The 21,968-nt window shown below is 48.7% G+C and overlaps 1 protein-coding gene across 1 annotated transcript in view; it reads right to left on the bottom strand.

Moving 5' to 3' along the window:
- USP4 (ubiquitin specific peptidase 4) overlaps positions 1-21,968 on the bottom strand; it is a 776,462-nt gene that overhangs the window by 282,186 nt on the left and 472,308 nt on the right. Inside the window, exon 15 of the mRNA XM_085625029.1 lies at positions 5,371-5,450. Coding sequence (XP_085481155.1) covers positions 5,371-5,450 — 80 coding nt within the window. The remainder of the gene's footprint in view (positions 1-5,370; positions 5,451-21,968) is intronic.

The raw sequence follows: 21,968 nt of genomic DNA, 5'->3' as shown, positions 1-21,968 counted from the left end.
CCTTGAGCTCGATTTCTTTTAGGCTACGTTCGTGCTCTAGTTGGAGTTTTTTCTCTTCGTGTTCTCTCTGTCGTTTTTTTTCCTCTAGTTCTCCTTGTAGGCGTAACTGTTCCACCGCCAGTTTTTTCTCAGCCAGTTTTAGCTCTCCTTCGATTTTTAATTTTGCTAGTTCTAGTTCGTGGTTGCGACCTCTTTCTCGGTCCGCTAGTTCCTCTGGGGATTGGCCCCCCTCGGGGGCGCCGTTCCTCCCCGGGGTGCTTCGTGGTTCGTTGGGAGGATCTCCTATTTGCGTCCGGGGAGTTTCCGCCTCGACCCAGGTTTTTAATGCCCCCTGGAAATCCTCTTTCGTGCTTAGTCCGGTGGTAGCGATTCCAAAGCCTTTGCAAAATTGTTTCAGTTCTCGGTGCGTATAAGATTCTAACTGATCCTTTTGGAATGCCGTGCTCGGGTTGGTGCCTGCGGCACCCAGGGAAGTTTCTCCTTCCATTTCTTCTTGGTAGTGCGTAAGCCGTCTACTGCACGATCACTAGGTGTTGGCTCGGATCCCACCGCTGCCACCAAATGTTGGAAGGCGTTCCCCGGGGAGGCTGCGGAATGCGTTCCCGAGCACCCAGAGGCCCACCTTACCCAGAGTTAGGCCGAGCAAGAGCAGGGAGGCCCTTCCTGGAAGGGTCTCGCACCTAGGATCGCACACGCTGCACTTACTCTCTTCTTTGGATAGAGGGACACCACACAGTAATTTGTTGCAAGATAATATGCTTTTATCGGTGGTTGTCAGGGATCTTTATGATCCGGCAGGCAGGTGCAGAATTAGTGCCACAAGCGGCAGCGATCTCGTGATGAGGGGAAAAGGGGTAGCGGGACAGTCTTTGAATCAGTGTCTCTGCGAGGTATCCGGCGCACAGCTCTCAATCCTCGAGCTGAGGGGATATTGCTTCTCTCGGCAATCTCTGCCAATTCTCTTGGAGGAGCGGGCCACGAGTCACTCAGCAGGCACCGGAGGGTCGTAGTTCAGGGAGCCGCGACGGCGTCAGCAGGGCTCAGATGGTTTCAGAATTCGGGGAGCCGCGACAGCGTCAGCAGGGCTCAGATGGTTCAGAGTTCGGGGAGCCGCGACAGCGTCAGCAGGGCTCAGATGGTTCAGAGTTCGGGGAGCCGCGACAGCGTCAGCAGGGCTCAGATGGTTCAGAGTTCGGGGAGCCGCGACAGCGTCAGCAGGGCTCAGATGGTTCAGAGTTTGGGGAGCCGCGACAGCGTCAGCAGGGCTCAGATGGTTCAGAGTTCGGGGAGCCGCGACAGCGTCCGCAGGGCTCAGGTGGTTCAGGGTTCGGGTAGCGTTCTTCTGTTCGGGGAGCGATCGAGCCGCGACCAAGTCAGCAGGCTCTCGTCAGTCCAGGTCTTCTCTGCTCCCGTCCCGTCAGCACCCCTTGTTATACTCCCCCTCCTCTTTGAATTCCGGAGTCCTCGCGGAGAGGGGTCTGGTGCCTGGGGGGGGGGGTGTGACGGGGTTTCCTGTCGCTCGGCCCTTTGATCTGTTCAGGTGGGTCCGGGAGGGACTCCAGACACCCAGCAGGCGAGGCGCCCGCTCACCGGGGGCCTGGTGGGCGATCGAAACCACCCTCGGGGGAGAGGCCAGAGGTGTGACAGGGTCGGCGCCTCTCGGTCTGGTTTGGGGGGTTTCGCTCTCCCTCGGCTGGGCATGCGTGTTGGGGATCTGGTCGGCCCTCGGGATGTTGGCTCACGGGAGCCGGAAGGCCGTGTCCACGAGGTTCGGCGTGGTTGTAGGGTAACTTGCTGGTCGGGAGGGCCCACGCCACGAGGCCGGTCTGACACATGGCAACATGATTAATGTAGTAAGAGGGTGATTTTGAAAAACAAATCCAGGGGGACTGAGGGGCTGGTTTTCCCTATTGACATACATTGAAGAGTAGGAGATTTTAGCAGGAGACCCCCCAAAGTAAAGCCCTTTTAGGCTTAAAATATTGCGATTCTCCTACCTGAATCTGGTCTGCTGGAATGTATGCAAAGGGTGCACATAACAACTGACGTCTCACTATTGGCATTGTTGTCGGTGGGGGGCAAGAATGTTTCTAAATGCATGTTTGAAAACTATCACTCTATAAAAATACTTAATGCACTGACATCTTATGTACTAAGGTGACACGGTTCGGTATGTAAATGAAATTAAAAAAATATATTTTGAAGAGAATTTGCCGTATTTTTACACATTGTATTTTTACAGGTTTGCTGAAAGAGGTCTTTAAAAGTTTAGGTCCTTCCTAAAATTAAGCAGACAGGACGCCTTAATGACTTCCTTTCTTTAAGTTTTAAAAAACTGTGTGCCTGGTTATTTAACATTTTGTGCTTCACACAGGTTTATAGCGCCTTGTACGCTTCTTTTCGCTAATGTTAGAAGTACAAACTTGACCATAAGGTACTGGGGCGCTTTAAATTAGCACCAGTCACTTACATTAATCAAGGACACAATAATTTTTCTTTTTTAAGCGCGGAGAGATTAAGTGGTATGCCCAGAATTACAGAATGTTGAGCTGACACAGAGTCTGGAACCTAGCTTCCCTCTTCTAAAGTCAGTAGCTCGGGCCTTTACGACACATCCTCTGACTGAGGACGTATGAGTTTACATATTGTGCAGATAGTGCTTGCGTGAGAGAGTGCCTGTGCTAAGGACCTGGGGGCATATGTATCAAGCCCTTTTCCCGTTTGCAAACGGGCCGATTCTCAGAATCGGCCAGTTTGCGAATGGGAAAAGGTCTTTTGGGATGTATCATCCCAAAAGGGCATCGCAAATTAGAGAATTGCAAATTTGCGATTCTCTATTTTGCGATTGCATTTAAGGAATTGCAAATTGCGATTCCTTAAATGCGATGTAACAAGCACCCAAGTTGTGCGATTTCTCCTTAAGAAATCGCAAATTACCACCAACTTCAAGTTGGTGTTAATTTGCAATTTCTTTGAAAGATGCACTTTTTGGCATTTTTCAAAGTGCCATGTGGCGCACATACATGCCCTTAGAGCATGTGAGTGCGCCACATGCGCACACATGCTCATTTCAGGTGTGCATCAGGGTGTCCTTATGACACCCTTGCACCCTTGAAATTATTCTCAATTTGCGATTCTCTAATTGCGAATCGCTAATTGAGAATGTCTTCCCGTTCATTCCTATGGGCCTCCTGGCCCATAGAATGAATGGGAAAGTATTCCTTAATTGCAATTTGCTAATCGCAATTAAGGAATGGCAAGGAATCTCTAACAATTTGCAAATTTTTACTTGCATCTCGTTTGCGATTCCCAAATAGCGATTCTCAAAAAATCGCTATTTCTGAATCGCAAATAGAGTATTTAATACATATGCCCCCTGGTGCCGCGGTCACTGACCAGGCACTGAGTCTGTTCTGGGATTTCTCTTCCGGCCTTCAATATGATGGTTATTTTTATCCTCCTACATAGCAGCGTGAAAGACCCTCCCACCGAAGGCTGCTTCACAATGTTTCCCTTCAGCCGAGAAGGGAAATGGAGAAAGTCCAGCCTGGCTTCCTGCGATCAGATGGCGTCGAAGTGCATGAAAGAGAGTGAGGGGGCGAACGGCTTCTTTCTCTCTCTTGCTTCACCTCGGCGCAGCGTAACCCACTTAGTTTTGTCTGGGTGGAGGGAGGAGGAAAGGGGCCCGGCCAGAGAGACGTGAAGAGGAATGCAGCGTCCCGCGAGTGGCACGCTGAAAGTTTAATTAGCCATGACAAAGTGACGCGGCCGTGAAAGTGACAGGGTTGAAAACACCAGGCACACCCCCTCAGATAACATCAACAAGGCATGTGCTGCTGACGAGAGAGGAAAGCCAGATGGCGCCTCTGCTAGTAAGCGCGCATAACCGCAAGCTCTAGGCCACAAGCAAAAGCGTGTGGTAGCATTTTCTGAAGCCCACTTACTAAAAGTCTCGCAAGAGCAGCGCATACGCTGGCTCAGGCGAAACATAAAAAGGAGCAAATTTGGGGTGGATACCTTTTGTTTAAAAAAAAAAAAAAGTATGAAGGCGCAAGTGCAAAACTCCCCAGATATTTAAATTTTTAAAAAAAACAACAAGGCACAGCATAGATCTCATGGAACGGCTGTGCACAGGCGCGAAATGTGAACAGGGCAAATTACACCATGGAAATTGCGATTCGGAGCACACCCACAGGCAACAGCGGGCATCTCTCAGGAATGGTTATTGACTTGTGAAGTCCACCGAAAAGCATGCGAAGAGCAACCACAGGCATGTACTGGTTAAAGGCAACCACGGTAAATAGTGTGTGGAGTTCATCCATGATTGACTTAAGAGGAATCCACAGGCATGCATGCACTGGCTATAGGTAGCCCGGGTAGGTGATCTCTGGAGCCAATCTGTGAGTGAGCTGATAGCAAACACATAGTGGGTATATGGCAGACAAAACCGCAATATAGTTGGCAGTAGAGTAATGCTATAGAAGGAATATTAGCAGTAGGTTAGACGAATTGGGTAAGAGAATGGATTAGGCCAGGACAGTTTAAGAAGGAGACGTTCTGGCCCATGAAAGCCCAAATAGGGAGGACATCACAGAAGGATGTCCTTTATCTATTTGCCCATCAACTCAAAGCCAGGTCAGATACTCCTTGAGAGGGAACTGAGTAAGGGCAGGGAATGTCAATCACCAGAAGAACATGTGAGGGGCTGAGGGAAAAGGTCAACATTTTTGAGTGAAACCACAAGGACCAATTGCACAGTTGGGAGGAAAAATAGCAGCACCACCTCCTCACATGCAGGGTTAAGGGGTTAACAAGTTCCAGCCCATGAACGTCTTATGTAATCACTTCTTTGGAACATAACTAGCACTAAACTAGAGAGCTGAATGGTTTAGGTGGGAGGGACTGAGGTAGAGGACAGAGCTGGGATAAAACCACAAGGGTTTAGCAGAAGAAAAAGAAGGCTTACATTTGATTTGGTGAGGTGGGCAGTAAAGGGACTCACTCAACTCTCAATGACAGCATGTCGGAAAACTAGTTTCCTACTTGCTCTATTCAAATTTCATGCTGATACGTAAAGCGTTCGGTGACCAACATCGAAACAGTATAAATACAGTTAAACCTGCGCAATAGTTTGCCCTTTCAGGCACTTTGTCCTCAAAATCAAAGCGTGAGGAAGTTATTGAAGTCCAGGGACGTGAAGCACCATCTCACCACTCACTGTACAGTCATAATTTGAGCAAAGGGCACATGGTTGTACCAAATTCAAAGCCTTTCCAAAAAAATATTTCTAAAGGTGTTATGTTTTTCACAGCAAAGAAAACAGCCACCATATGTATTAGCAGCACATATTTAGATAGTTATAGAAATCACCTTCATATATTCCATTAGAGCCATTGCAAACCCCACTCATGGAAGTATACTCTTCAGGTAAAGGATACTTAATGAAGCGTCTAAAAGGAAAAACAAATAATAAATTACTCAATAGCAAAATAAAACGTAAATGCGATTGCACAACAAAGCAGATCTATGAAGAAACAAATGAAAGATGCGCTAGATTGAAATTAGTTATGACAAGTCTCATCACAGCAGGTATCAATTATATTTCCGATTGATTTGATTCAAATTAACTAGGCGGGTGTCCATAAGTTTTAAGAACAAGTCCCTTACCTTTGTTGAAGATATTTCTTGTGCATACTCTCTAACTGCAGATTCCTCACCCTGTGAATATTCCCACAGACCTCCAACTGGATACAGAAACTTTTCAGCAGTACTTTCGCATGCCGTCAGGTGGCATCGTGTGACTCTGCATCAGCATCATTTAACTCAAGAAGTGACGTGCAGTACTGCATATAAATACCGCCCATGTGGTTGGTTGTCAGTTGCTTTCTAGGCTGTCCATGTGTTTAGACGCAGAACCCATCAACAAATTGGTGTGAACAGTGTGCATATTTCTATATTTCCACCTTTTTAGATGGAAAGAGTCCAGTTCACAGAACGGCAAGATGGAAGGGTCAGTGAGGAGTCTGCAGTTAGAGCAGCCCCCAGAAGGAATATGCTACTTACCAGTATGCATCTGTTCTTGGCATGTAGAGCTGCAGATCTATACACTGTGCATAGATCGCCATCTGGTGTTGGGCCCGGATGATTGCAGTTTGTTTCTCCTCTTGGAAAGTCTTTGGAAGTCACGAGGTCGGTGACTCCTCCTTTGGTTCGTATTGCGTATGGGCTTCGGCTCCATCCTCAGATTGTTTTTCGCCAGCAGGGAAAGATGAAGCGTAGTAATAACAGTAAAGAAACCCATGTGTGTTGTATCTAAATAAGATAAACTGGAACGGATACAGGTAGCCGGGGAGGCGGGTGGGCGTGTATAGATCTGCAGCTCTACATGCCAAGAACAGATGCATACTGGTAAGTAGCATATTCCGTTTGAGGCATATGAGCTGCAGATTATACACTGTGCATAGACTATATAGCAGTACCCAACCCTAGCGGCGACCACCGGCATCCGTTGCAGTTGTTTGGAACAGTGTTTTTAGTACAGCCTGGCCCCCACTAGCTTGTTGCTTGGTTTGCACATCTACACAGTAATGTTTTGTGAAAGTGTGCGGTGTTGACCATGTCGCTGCTTTGCAGATGTCATCTAATGGTATGTTCCCTAGAAAAGCCATAGACGCCCCTATCTTCCTTGTAGAGTGGGCTTTAGGGGGAACAGATAGCGTTCGTTTTGCCTTGTGGTAGCAAATCTGTATGCATTTTACAATCCACCTAGCTATCCCTGATTTAGAAATAGGGTTGCCTTTATGTGGTGGAGAGAAAGAGACAAATAGCTGTTTGGTTTTTCTGAAAGGTTGTGTTCTTTGGATGTAGTAAAGTAAGGCCCTTTTAACATCCAGTGTGTGTAAAGCCCTTTCCGCAACGGTTTGAGGTTGTGAGAAAAAGACTGGTAACTCTACCGACTGGTTGAGATGGAAGGGAGAAATTACTTTGGGTAGGAATTTTGGGTTGGTGTGGAGTACAACCTTGTTCTGATGCATTAGGAGAAAAGGTTCCTGTATAGTGAGTGCTTGTATTTCACTAACCCTTCTAAGGGAAGTGATGGCCACTAGAAAGGCTGTTTTCCATGTGAGAAATTGCAGCTCACATTTATGTAATGGTTCAAAAGGCAGTCCCATTAGCCTTGTGAGAACTGTATTCAAGTTCCAGACAGGTGAGGGTGGTACTCTGGGTGGAATTACTCTTTTGAGGCCTTCCATAAATGCTTTGATGGCAGGCACCCTGAAAAGCGATAGGTGCTGCCTGTTCTGTAAGTAAGCAGCAATTGCTGCGAGGTGTAACCGAATGGATGTATATGCTAGGTTACACCTTTGTAGATGGAGCAATTAACAGATGATGTGCTGTATGGACACATTTAGAGGGTTGATTGTGTTGTTATGGCAGTAAACAACAAATCTTTTCCACTTTGCAGCATAGCATGCCCTAGTAGTAGGGCGTCTAGCTTCTTCAGAGGGCCCTTAAGGAGGTGGCAAGCTGGATGACGGACAACCGTCTCCAACTTAATGCTACTAAAACCGAAGTTTTAGTCTTGGGCAAAGAGGCTCATCTTTGGGGAGACGGATGGTGGCCATCAGAGCTTGGCCAAGCCCCTATCCCGGTGACACAGGTAAAGAACCTCGGGGTCTGGCTTGATGCCAATCTATCATTTACCCCTCATACAAAAAAGGTCGCTGGTACTTGTTTTGGTGCCCTTCAAAGTCTTAGGCCCATCTTCAAATTTTTCGAAGCCTCCACTAGGCAACTTATAGTCCAAGCAATGATTTTTTCCAGATTGGATTACGCCAGTGCACTTCTATTGGGCACCAACCAAGCAGAGCTTACACGCCTTCAGAGTGTGCAAAATGCGGCTGCCAGAATGTTGGTCGGTTTGCCCAAGTTCTGTTCAGTTAGGCGTTCCATTTTGGACCTTCATTGGCTGCCCGTTCGGCAGAGGATAAAGTTCAAAGCATTGTGCCTGGTTTTTAAAATTTTGAAGTTTGCTTCTCCTCCTATTTTAGCTCAGACCATCTCTTATTACACCCCTGCTAGAGCATTACGATCAACGGGTAAATTTCTGGCTAATGTCCCTCGTTTCAAAAAAGCTAGAGTGGGCGGCCGCTCATTTGGTGTTCTGGCAGCAAGCCTCTGGAACACACTGCCTGTTAGTATTCGCTCTATTCCTGAGTTGTTGCCTTTCAGAAAGGCTGTGAAAACATTTTTGTTTCCTTCGGCTTAATGGTTGCGGCTGGTTACCACGTGTCTGGTGTTATGTTACCCGATCTTCTATAGCGCCGGGACGCCACTTGGCTGCGGCATCTGTGCGCTTTACAAATAACATAACATAATATTCATGCAATCAGGGGGAAGGTTAAGGTATCCGAATTCTAGGACCTCAGGAGCCAGATCGCAAGGTTGAGCTGAGCTGGGTCCGGGTGCCTGATCTCTCCATGGTTCTGGGTTAGGAGGCATGGTGAGAGGTGTAACTTTTGGTGTGGTACTACCGAGAGTTCCAGTAGTGTGGTGTACCACGGTTGTCTGGCCCATGTTGGAGCTACCAGGATGAGCGTGAGGGAATGCTGTTGTAGCTATCGCACCACTAATGGAATTAGTGGGAGAGGTGGAAAAGCGTATGCAAATTTGTCTGACCAGTTCATCCATATCGCATTGCCTTTGGACAATGGGTGTGGATATCTGGCGGCGAAGCTTGGGCATTTTGTGTTTTCGTGGGTGGCAAAGAGGTCTATCTGAGGATGCCCCCACTTCTGAAAGAACGGGTGAAGAACCTGTGGGTGAAGTTCCCATTCGTGGATCTGTTGCGTTTGTCTGCTGAGCAGATCTGCCACGGTGTTTTGGACTCCTGGGACGTGTTGGGCCAGGAGAAAATTTTTCTGCGGAATTGCCCATCTCCATATGCTCTGTGCTAATTGAGAGAGCTGTGGAGTGTGTGTGCCCCCCTGCTTTTGAATGTAGTACATGGCAGTAATGTTGTCTGTGCGAATAAGGACAGCCTTGCCTGAAATCTGCGTCTGGAAGGATTTTAGGGCTAGGAAGATTGCCAGTAACTCCAAGTGGTTGATGTGGAGTAACTTCTGTTGCGGCGTCCATGTGCCCTGCGAGATGTAACAGATGAGCTCCCCAGCCGGAGAGCGATGCTAGGGTTATTTGTGGAACCGGGTCCAGGAACGGTCGACCTTTGGAAAGTCCATCAACACCAGATCTGTCAGTTGCCCCTGGGCCTGGTTCCACTGGCGCGCTAAGCACTCTTGGAGTGGACGCATCTGGAGTCTTGCATGAGGCACTATGAGAATGCAAGAGGCCATCATCCCTATAAGTTGCATAAACACTCTTGCTGGGAGAGAGTGTTGAAGTATGAATTTTTGACGCAGAGCCTGTATGTTTGCAATCCTGGCAGGATTGGGATAGTCTATGGCTTTTGAGGTGTCTATGTTGGCACCGAGGTATTGTTTTGTGTGTGATGGTACCAGGTGGGACTTTTGGTGGTTCACCGTGAAACCTAGCTGGTGAAGTAGTTGGATTGTAGCGGCGGTGTGGTGCACACATTGGTCGTAGGACGTGACTTTTATTAGCCAGTCGTCCAAATATGGGAAGACGTGAATGTGCTGTCTTCTGAGGTGTGCCGCCACTACTGCTAGGCACTTGGTGAATACCCTTGGTGCTGTTGTGACCCCGAACAGGAGCACCTTGAACTGGTAGTGTTGCCCGTCCACTACAAACCTGAGGTACTTTCTGTGAACATGGTGTACTGGGATGTGAAAGTATGCGTCTTTCAAGTCCAGTGTGGTGAGAAAGTCGTTGTGGGAGAGGAGTGGAAGAACCTGTTGAAGGGTTACTATGTGAAAATGGTCTGAATGTATGTAAGTGTTTAGAGGTCTGAGATCTAGAATAGGTCGTAGAGTCTCGTCTCTTTTTGGAATCAGAAAGTACAGGGAGTAGACCCCTAAATTTTGCTGATTGATGGGGACTTGCTCTATGGCTTGTTTTTGCAGGAGGGAGATTACTTCCTGTTTTAATAACGTGGCATGTTCTTGTGACATTGGGCGTTGCCTGGGTGGAATGTTTGGGGGGGTAGATGTTAATTATAGGGAGTACCCTGAATGAATAATTTGGGTCACCCATCTGTCTGAGGTGATGGTCTCCCAGACGTGAAGGAAATTTTGTATTCTGCCCCCGACCGGAGTGGAATGGTCTGGAGGGAGCGGGGGAAAGTCATTGGGTAGGCGGTGTGGCAGAGCGGGCGGTATTTGTCTTGCCTCTGCCTTTATTATTATTGCCTCTGTAGCCGCCTCTTTGATAACCCCTTGTGAAGGTAGACTGAGGAGGGGATTTGTAGGACGTGGATGCGCTATCTGAGGAGTAGCCTCTACCCATGCCCCGAAAGGAAGAGCGGCGAAAGGAGCGCCTAGGAGTGTGTGACTGTAGGGCTCCCATGGATTTCGCCGTATCAGTGTCTTTCTTCATCTTCTCGAGGGCTTCATCAACTTTTGGACCAAATAAATGTTGTTGATCGAATGGGTGGTTCAATATGGAGGCTTGCACCTCAGGTTTAAAACCTGAAACTCTTAGCCAGGCGTGGCGACGGAGGAGGACACTGGTGTTTATGGCCCTGGAGGCTGTATCTGCCGCATCTAGAGCACATCGTATAGAGGTATTAGTTATAGTTTTTCCCTCTTGAATCAATTCATTAGCCCTATTTCTGTATTTTTCAGGGAGATGGTGCATGATGGCCTCTAACTCATCATAATGCGCCCTGTCGTATCTGGCCAATAGCGCTTGAGTGTTGGCGATACGCCATATATTGGCGGCTTGTGATGCAGTGCGCTTCCCTGACGCGTCTAGGAGCTTGGACTCTTTGTCAGGTGGTGGTGCTTCGCCTGACGCCTGAGAATTTGAGCGCTTCCTGGCTGTAGATACCACTAGGGAATCCAGTGATGCAGGGCCTTTAATGTATGAAGGGTCTGTGGGGGCGGCTTTATATTTTTTCTCTATACGTGGGTTTAGGACCCTAGCCCTGACTGGGTCTTTAAAAACCTCTGGTGCATGTTTGATTACTCCTTTTAGCATAGGTAGTATAGCAGTAGACCTATGTGCAGTATCGAAGGTGTCTAGGAGAAAATCTTCCTCTACTGGGTCAGTATGTAGCTCTACCCCGTGATAATGTGCCGCCCTCTGTAGTAGGTGGTGAAAACCTAACGAGTCTTCTGGTGGGGATGGCCTAGATGGATAAAGGTCATCCTGTTGGACATCTGGGATGTCCGGATTGTTATAGTCATCCCATGGTTCTGGGGATCCAGTAGGGGTGGGGTCTTGTGGCACATCTGCTGGATCGTAGTAAGGGTCCCCTTGATCATCATGGTCTGGAGACAGGGTCGGAGAGCAATGAGGCAGGGGTGGAGAAGGTGGAGGTGGGGAAGGTGGAGGGGGTGGAGGAGGTGGGGAAGGCACTTTGAAAGGGGAGGTAGCAGTGTCCTTCCTCTTTGGAGGTGGAGGTGGAGCTGGTTTGTCCAAATGTCTCTTTTTTGAAGACCGTGTCAAATGTCCAGTTTTTGGATCCTTGGTAAGTGACTTTTGCATAGGATCCGGTGTGAAAAGTTCTTGCGACACTGGTTGTTCGGTCGGCGCCGAGGTTTTCGGGGCCCGACGGCTTTTTAGGCTTGTCCGTGCCGTGCTTTTTCGGGACCTCCGATTTTTTGTTCGGTGCCGAGAGAGGCTTCGGCACGGGAGTGTCGGCGCCGAGGGCCTTATGATGTTTGGTCGGCACCGAGAGGGCGGGTTTCGACACCGAGGGCTTTGGTGCTGAGCTCGGTGTGGAGGTGGCGGCCGATTTTTTCTTCGGTGCCGAAGGGTGTTTTTCGGCACGGCTGGTAGGCTGGCTCGAGCCCGAGCTGCAGGAAGGCTTAGTAGGCTTCTTTACCGGGCCCGAAGGTGGGGTGTTCGAAGCAGTGTCCTTGGTCTTGCCTAGGCTCGAAGGCATGACCGAAGCCTTTTTGTGTATTCGCGCGGGTGTGGGAGGGGGTATAGTACTCACGACCCTCTGCGCCGGGGTGATGTCCTCCACATCTGAGTCGTCGGCCTCGGAAGCACTGACGAGGTAGTCGTCATCTTCTTCGATGTTCTGCTGTCCCGGAGCTTCGACCTCGTCCCCGAAGAGGTCGACTGGAGCGGAGGTCGAGGAGTGCACCATGTTGCGTCTGGCCCTTCGATCTCGAATAGTCTTTTTCGATCTAAAAGACTTGCAGGCAGGCCAGCCTCGTGATCAGGGGAGAGGCAGAGGTTGCACACCTCATGAAGATCGGTGTGGGGGAATTTGGACCCACATCGAGGGCACTTCTTGAAGGGAGTTCTTTCCATCAGCCGAGACCGGAGCCGGGATAGGCCCGAAGGCCGCCGTTGACGACCGGAATCGAAGAAGTGTCGAAGAGAAGGTGATTAAGATGATTTATTATCTGAAGAATCTCGATGAGCAAGGATTTTGCGTCGATCGTTGAACTGGAAAAGTTCGGAACCGAAGCGTGAAGTATTACATCCGAGCCTGATGGCGGAAAAAAACAATCTGAGGATGGAGCCGAAGCCCATGCGCAATACGAACCAAAGGAGGAGTCACCGACCTCGTGACTTCCAGAGACTTTCCAAGAGGAAAAACAAAATTGCAAACATCCGGGCCCAACACCAGATGGCGATCTATGCACAGTGTACAATCTGCAGCTCATATGCTTCGAACATATATTTACCAAAGGTAAGTAACTTGTTCTTCTGATGGATACTTCTGACCGCAGATTTGTCACCTTGTGAATAGGTCCCAAAGCTGTACCTCCCGAGGTGGTGAGTCTGATCTGGCTCAGACCAAAATGTCCTGCGGAACCGAGCAGGAAAAGTCCCCCTAAACAGACATTACTTTCAAGCCAGTAGTGCTTTGTGAAGGTGTGCACCAAAGCCCATGGGGCTGCCTGACCAATGTCCTGGACAGGCACACAGCGTGCTAGTGCAGTGGTAGAGGATTGGGACCTGGTTTAATGAGCATGTAAGTCAGCTGGAGGTATTTTGGGGAGAGCTACACATCGGGAGATGGTCTGTTTTTGCAGTGCCTTACCCTTCTTTCCTCTAGAAAAACGTACTTAGCTCTGATCATCCACATGATGGTCCTTGGTAGGAGTGATAAAGACGCTCAATGCTCTTTTAGGATCCAAAAGATAGACTTTCTCTTCCTCCATGGAGGGATGACGTGCAGCAAAGAGTCAGGAGGGTGACAGCCTGACAGAGTTGAAAAGGAGTCACCACTTTAGGTAGTGCCACCTCTGGGTATAACTGCCATTTGTGATCTGCTAGGCATCTGCGAAAGAGATTGTCCGCCCAGGCATTTAAAGATCCTGCCAGGCGGGTGACCACTAGGGAAATCTCTTGGTGGTCCTGCCACTTTCAGGGGCACAAGGCCTCCCGGCACAGGCTCCAAGATCGCACCTCTGCCTACCTGTTGCAATGCAGTGGTGTTGTCCACAACCACTTATAAACAAAAGTAAGAGAGGCACATGTACAGAGACAACTTCACAACAATCCTTGGATTTAGTCCACAACACACAAAAGAGTGACAATTGACAATGACAGGAAAAAGTTTTCACTTGATGTGATAGATCTTTGATTCGTAATTATGTGCAACACAGCCAACGCGTTTCACCCTTGCGGGCTTCTTCAGGGCAAAAAAAGATCCAACGAGCAAGGATATTACAAGATATTCGCTCAGGTTGGTAGATGAAACTTTGTGCAGGGTCCTAGCACAAATCTTGAATATACATGCAGTGTTGACCACGCCAGCAGTCACAACTAAAGAAAATCGTAGCTAACAGTAGAGGTTCACGAATGGTAACATCGCAAACCCAAGCGCATCATGTTTCGCACTATAACGCCGAATTGTAAACGGCCGATGGACGTAATCCTTCCACGTCTGTTTTCAAAGCTTATTATTACAATTTTTTGGATAATACCGGTAGTGGTGCAGCAGTGCCCTGCCACCATGATGCTGTGTGTCAGAACTGTCCACAACCACCTTCATTAACCTTCCTTTGATGGTAGGCTGGAATGTTTTCAAACGACAAGCGAATCACTCTTAACTCCACCAAGCAGAAGTGGAAGTGACTCTCTGCCGGCGTCCAGAGTCCTCTGATCTCCACAACCCAGCAGCGAGGCGTCCACAAACCAGCAGCGAGGCGTCCACAAACCAGCAGCGAGGCGTCCACAAACCAGCAGCGAGGCGTCCATGATCATCGCTGGCTTTGGGTGGGATAAGGCGAGGTGGCCTGCCATTGATCCAATCATGGTCAAGTACTGCAGGTGTTTCGCAATCCCCTCCAAAGTCTGGATACAATCTGAAAGATTTTCCTGATGTTGAGCCAACTCTGAGCTAATCACACTTCGTCAACCACTACTGCAGGTCCTTTGCAGACTCTTCCAAAATCTGGAACAGGCCAGGGAAAGTTCCCTGGTGCTATTCCCACTGGGGCTTCAGGTCCCACTTAAGAGCTGCATTTGAACAATAAGTCAAGTGACACAAGAAGGATGCCAACGATCCCAGCAGCCTGAGTGGCATCTGCACTATGATGCAGGACAGAGGCTGGAACATTGGGATTGTAGCCACGATATTCTGGACTGCCTGTTCCAGGAGAAAGGCACAAAAACGCTGCGTATCCAGAACGTCTCAGATAAAAGGGAACATCTGTGATGAGTCAGGTGTGACTTTGGCTCGTTGATAGTGAATCCCAATTCTGCTAGTAGATTCTATGCTGTCTGGAGATGGCAGACGACTGCCTGGAGGAGCTCACCTTCAGCAGAGAGGTAGGGGAAGACTGGTACCATCGATGGTGAGCCCAAAGAGAGCACTAAGAACTTTGAAAATGCTACTGGCCAACCGTTGACCACAGGTAGCGAATGTGGCCTGTAAATCGGAATTATGACAAGATCTAAAATAGGATCAAGACCTATCTCCTCCTTTGACACAAGGAAGTATCATGAGTTACACTCAGTTCCTACTCTTAAGGTCAGGAACATCGCTACGATGGCCCCTTTGGCCAAAAGGGCCCGCACCTTCAGAAGCAAGAAGAACAGGTGGCCCTTCGTCACCCACCCTGATGGTGGTGAAAGGAGCGGTGGAGTGGAAAGAAATTGGAGAAGGACACACTAAAGTGGTTTTGCAGCTGCTGGTGAGGCTGGGGACTGAGCTGCATGCTGTCACTGCTTTTGTGATCATTGTCTCTGAGATCAGTGGCCCCGGTCACATAGGAACGAAAGGCTCGAGGTGGAGTCTGATTTTGGCAAAATTGAAAACCTCTACTGTAGCTACAGAATGGGCAAAATTGCTGGTAGAATTGTCTCGCGGGAGCAGAAATACCTAAGGAACGCCCTGTGGCTCTGCTCTCCGTGAAACATTCTAATGAGAAGTTTATTTATTTCCCCAAAAAGGCAAGAGTTTAAGGAGGCCTGGACATCCTTGGATTAGACCGTAGACCTCATCCAGGTGTGTTTGATGAAGCATCACACTAGTATCCATTGCTCGCCATAAGCAATCAATCGTATCCAATCCACAGCAAAAGACAAATTATGCTGCATCGCGACTGTCCTGAATAGCCTGGTTATTGGCTGGTAAAGCGTGTCACAGAATCCCAAGGGCATTAGAATAGAGACCCAGAAAACATCTGGCATTCACAGAGTTGGGGTCAGAGTGGTGCATGAAAACAAAATTCCCCAATATCTCTAAGTGTTTGGATTTGCAATCAGGCAGAGTAGTAGAGAAGGCAATGGGATTCAATTTTCTGGTGGACACCTGTACCACCAGACTCTCTAGTGTTCGTAGTGGAGTAACAAAGGCTGGGTCGCCTGGTGCAGGTGATGCCAATATGCAACCTGCATGTTAACTGGCAGGCCTGAACAACGTTTCAAGCAAGTGCCCAAAAGAGTATCCATATGGGATTATTAAATGGTAATGGCGGCTATGTGGGACTCTGGCCAGATTCAAGTACTTCTGTCAAGTCATTATTCTTCACATCAGTAGAGGGTAGCAGTAAATCTAGAACCTCAGTTGCTCTTCGCATCACAAAAGCGAAAGAGGAGCTTTCCTCTGTGACAGGACTCGGGGGTGAGGGGTGGGTGGTGTCACAGGGCCCATAGCAGGAGAAGTATACAGCCCACCAGCATGTTAAAACTCTTCATACCAATTTTCTTAGTCATACTGGGGAACATAGAAATCCTGTTCACCATAATGATCAGTGTCTCAGTCCGTGCCCCCAAATTGTAATGTGTGGACCCTACCACTTGGTAACGGCAAAGTATTGGAATCCGAAGGGCTGCCCAAAGGCTTCATGCAGGTTGGAGCCAGGTGCGACCTTAGTGAAGGTCCTGGTGGATTCTGCTAAGACTCTGATACTACTATAGGCTGCCCATCCTCCTGCAACATCCACTGCGCCAGCATCTCATCGTCAATGTAAAAGGAACCAGTGAGGGGGGGATGACGCCGGAACCATAATTGGCACTGGAGCCATTGCTGAACCTAATGCGGGCCCTAGGGATACAGCCGGCGTAGAGGGCGGTCCCACAGGCTGGAGTCTGGCTGGAGACCCCTGTGGATTCTCGGGGTGCAAAGGCCCATAAGACTGAACCAGTAAGGTGTCAAATATATGAGCAGCATGGTATCACTGAATAACTTTACTTACTGCAATGTCACTGTCAGAGCCGGGAATTAAGGATACGCTGGGACCAAACTCTGAATCTCCTCCATTGGAAATCAGGAGCAAAACCAGAAGGCTCGCTAACGCCATCACTCCCTTTCTGGAAACAGAGAATGGCAGGAAGGGGTTGATTTCTGATTTGACTTCTTTTGATCTTTCTTAGACTTATCGTAAGACTTCGATTAAGCTGAAGATCTGCCACAGGAACAACTTCAGGAATGGGAACAGGAGCTTCCTTTCAACTTCACCCATTTGTGGCATGGAGTCTTTTTGTGTTGGGTTACATAAAGTTTGGCCTCACATTCCCGTATGGACTACGCACTTTGGGGTCGTCTTCACTCAGTCGTTGCAGGCCTTGGAGTTGTGATCTGATCCCATGCACCACAAACAGAAAGTCCGTCACAGACATCTGTTTGTGACAGTCTCTACACAGTTTAAATCCTGTTGCTTAGGGAGTGACATTTTCCCTTCCACACCGGATAATTTTGGAAAACGTTTGGTCAAAAAAACAAGGAAAAAGCTACAGATCCACTCTTGGAGGCGAAGACAGAAAGGAACTGAAGTCAGCTTATATGAGTCTGTGTGTGTCACTTCTGGTGTGGAAAAACATCAGTCCACAGCTGTACAACGCCACCTACAAGCACACACAAGAACTGCGGTTAGAAGTACCCATCAGAAAAACTGTTTCTTGGACGCAAATAACGTCAACCCAAAGTTAAAGCAATATTTTCTGTTTTTTAGGTTTTATTAACAATCAATCAAATAAACATTAAAAATAAGAAGCATTTGCAAAGCCAGTCAATTTGACATTCCAATGGGGATAGAAAGTAGTGAAACTCAAATGAATGTTTTTTGCAGCAGCCCATGGGGCTGCCACTATGAAAGACAAGCAGCACTCAGTAAGCTACTGCGGGCTCAATGGGACAGAGCAGCATGAGAGACAAAGGATGGAGACAGGGGCTAAGAGAGCTCCAACAGAGGTGGAAAACCGGGCAGACACAAAGCAAAACCAAGAATAGGCAAAGGGATTGGAAGAGAGCCTGATGAGTTGAGCGCACTCCATCCCCACATTGCAAGATACTCACGCAGCCAGTGGTTTTGGGGTCAGTATATGCAGTGGAGGACTGCAGGTCCATCATGAGCTCCCCAGTACAGAACACTTCACAGACATGAAGGAGTCTCCAGGAAGGTAGGATCTGCTTTCATGGTTACTCCCACTTTTTGCCTGGTATCAGTATGTTTTTGCTAATCAGGACCCCAGCATCTGTGCTCTATCACCTAAACTGATTCTGGTAAGTACTTTGGTACCTCCACATTTGGCTACTGGTGTACCCTTTTAAGTCCCTAGTATGTGGGACTGAGGTATCCAGGGCATAGGTACACCAGGGGTCTCCAATGGGCTACCAAATGTATTGTGCCACCCATAAGAGTCCACTTAAACCGTGACTACAGGCCTGCCATTGCAGCCTGTGAGAGATGGTGGTTGCACCGCTCACGACAGATATAAGTTTCCTTATATCTGAGGTCACTGCACTTTTTGTTGTTTTTTTTTAAACAAACTATTGAGATTTTACTTGAGGAGGAGCATTGCAGTACAACCTGCAGTAATTACGTTAATTGCATGTGGGGCAAAGAAGACAACTCGTGTAACATTTGCAATCTGTACAGAACGTAGCATAGTTATCAATACATCTGAGGTCAATGCACTTAAAACCTACATGTTACCCTTATGGCAGGCTCTTCAGTCCTGAGGGCATGGTATCTCGTTACAAGTGAGACGGTGCCCCTGTATGATCAGGACACCCCTACAAGCCCCAGAGTCGATTCTCCAGGCTTTTTTAAGTGTGGTCAGCCATTTTAAGGAGTATAGTGGACATCAGTCATAATGAGATGTCCAAGTATATAATGGCTGCGCTGAACCTGGTCATATTTGGTATCAAACATGTTGGAATCTTATCCCAACACCAATTCTGGTGCTGGAAGTATGATCCAATGTACTGGGGGGCTCCTTAGAGGGCAGTCCTCCCCATGTACTCCCGGTAACAGCCTTTCAGTGTCTACCAGCAAGCTAGTGCTGCTGCCCACCACAGACACAATTCTGCCCTCCTGCTGCTTCGCAGGGAAAGTTAGAACAATAGGTTTCCTGTCACAGTGAGGTGCGACAACCTAACATACAGGACTTAGTGTATTGGGCTGGGGTGGGAGGTGCTTTGTAGCACCAGTAGACTGCTTTGAAGGGCACATTTGATGACCTCCTTGCATACTCCGGTTTTAGCCAGTTCAGGAACTCTCAGTTCCTGCTCTGGTGCGAAACTGGACAAAGGACAGGGACGTTTACAGCCCTCTGTCTAGTCTCTGAGAGGGACCCCCAAGTCTTTCCAAATCTTTCCCTAAGGTACTTAAGGGCTCCCATGTGGGTGGGTCCTTAGATTAATCATGGAACAAGACTCACCTCTGAAACCAAGACACACTTCAACCATCTGGACACTTGGACTTCTTTGGACTTCGACTAGAACTGAGACTGCATCAAGGAATACTCCTACTCTCGTAGTTCTTCAAGTCGTCTGCGTCGTCTGTGCTTTATCCAGGTTCTTCAGAAGGCCTGTGGGCATCAAGGAAATACAAAGCAATCTCTCTTGGAGTGAAGGAGTCACTCCCGGCATCTACAAGCACCGTAACAAAGCTGACAAGTCTGCTGCTCCTGCCGCCCAACGGACTTCCTCCTGAGGCCCAGCAACACAGGTGGTGGTTCTGCGGCCCCCTAGAGGTCTGAACTGTCTTCTCTGCAATTTTGAGGACAGCATCCCTCGTCAGAGTGTCTGGGACCAAACCCCTGTGCAACGCGTCAACTTGTCACTGCCAAGGCTTGTTGGTTCTGCACTCCAGAGATCTTCTGGCTACAAGAAGCTCCAGCCTCCTGCACCTCATTCCCTCGAAGATCAGTGTCCTCACTGCATCCTCTGCACTGAGGGCATTTGTCTGTGGTGAGCTGACTGAGGTCCTCTTGCGACCCCTGTGCCTTCGGACTGTGGGTCTTACTTTGCTTCAGTGGGCTTCCTTGCTTGATCGGGCCTGCTCTGACTCTCCTGCTCTTGGTAAGTTCCTTGGACCTTGCGGGTCCCAACATTTGCATAATTTCGCTTTTCACACCATTTGTGGCTACCAAGGAACATTGGTGCTCCCGCCGGACACCAACCACCTAGACACCAACATCAGATGTGGGACAGCTTGTGCACGGTTCCAGGTCTTCCTCTGCATTGCCTGGTCCTCACAGTTGCAGCAACAAGGCCACATCTTCACTCCTTAACCTCTCGAAATCGGTGGGCATTGTGCTTCAGGAACCTCATGGTCACCTCCAGGTGGCATAGACTCTGTCCCCTCTGATTGTAGGTTCTCCTCTTCAAGAATTCACCCTTGGATTCCACCGGACACCTTCACACTCTTCTCCAGGGCATCTTCCTCGAAGTCTCCCATTGTCATCTATGGCAGGTTCCGACGTCACTTCACCCCTATGCACCCAGCTTCCCTGATGCAGGTAACCGGGTTCCTGAGGCATCCACGGGTGGGGTGGTGAACCTTCTGTCTTCCAATGGGTTTCTTCAGAGTCCTCTGGGAAGGCTCCTTCTTTAGAACTGCAACCGCGACTTCTCCATTGATTTCCATAGGTCACGCAGCTGTGTTTCCACTCTGTACACAGCCACTGTGGGGTTCCTGGGTACTAACCGTGGGTGGTTCCTTGTCTCCCCAGCTCCTCTGAGTGTTCTGGTCCAAGTCCCGTTCTCCTTAGTAGTTCACATTCCACTTTCTTAGTATAGGGTTTGGTCTCCCCCTGGAGACCAGTGTATATTTGCGCTACTTACCTGATTATTTTGAAGTATTCTTGTGTGCATTGTTGATATCTCCGGGTAGGAGTTACACCAATGTGTTAGTGATTGTGCTGTGTAAAAAATTGACTTATTTTTTTATAAAAGACTGTAAGGTTCTTTTTCATCTATTCTACACTGACTATTAAATGTGGTAAAACAAGCTGCTTTACACTCCTTCGAGATAAGCCTCAAGGCTGCTCTCCATAGCTACCACTTTGAGAGCTTTCTATGGTTATCAAAGACCCTAAAATCATCATAAGGGTTTCCTAGATTGCAAGGTGCATCACTCCTAAGAGCGTGCATCATATACTAAGCCAGTCTCCTACTGAGGCCTATTATCTAGGCCTCAACAAAATACTGTTTCCAAGCTGCAACAGAGAATGTTCAAGATTGCCAACAAACTCCAAGATGCCCGTCACTGATGTTTTGCATGATTATGAGTTTTGAGGCTGCCTTCTGGCTATCAGGAACTCTGACTGCACAAAACAAATCTAATGAGACAGCCATGCTAATGACAGCCTTCAAATCTAGCAGCATTAAAAAAAAGCTTTTTGCAGTGCAAAACAACTTATGGATGAGAAAGAATTAAATATGTTGGGAGGAGCCTAGCGCGCATCCAAGATGGTCGCGTGAGCACAGGGCTCCCCGGACCCTTTCTGCTCCTCGGAATATATCCTGAGACTATCCTGATTTGGTGTATGGAATCTGGGAGATGAAGACCAGCTGATCATATATCTCTTTCCAAAACTCTAATCGGACCTGGGAATCCTGAGTTGTCGTCGTCGGAACTTTTGGGACCCACCCGACGGAGGTGGCCGGGGTGAAGGTGACCCGTGGGGCCGGGCTGCAATTGAACAACAGCGGCCTCAGCGCGGTGCCAGTTACCGATTCAGCACTTTCGGTTTCGGTTTTGGCCTTCAGGAGATCATCTGGCGTGCGTGCTCAAGGTGGCGAGGTGCCTCCTGGGCCTCTGCCCGAGGCTTGCTTCCATCTGCTACTGGCGGGCCTAACGCCTCCTACACCGACAGTTTGTGGTCCTTTCCCCTTGATCGGAGGTCCCATTGAGAGACTGCGCTCACATGGCGGGCAAAGGGGGTCCGGAGGGGCGCAAGACCAAGGCTTCACTGCGCGGGGGAGCGGTCCAGAGCAACAACATGGACCGCTATACCCAGGGCAGGGGGTCCCCTGGCGCTGCTGGCCTCTCCCCGGATGCTGCAGGGGGAGGCACGACCGTCTCTGCGGAACCTTCCCTACAGGATATTATGGGCGCCATCGAGGGCATCAGGGAAACTATCGCGACGCAATATGAGGCCCTGGCCCGTAAGATCGACACGGTCGC

Source organism: Triturus cristatus, chromosome 9 (assembly GCF_964204655.1).
Source record: "Triturus cristatus chromosome 9, aTriCri1.1, whole genome shotgun sequence".
Lineage (NCBI taxonomy): Eukaryota > Metazoa > Chordata > Amphibia > Caudata > Salamandridae > Triturus > Triturus cristatus.
Note: the sequence above shows the minus strand (reverse complement) of the source record. Positions and strands in the feature narration are given on the sequence as shown.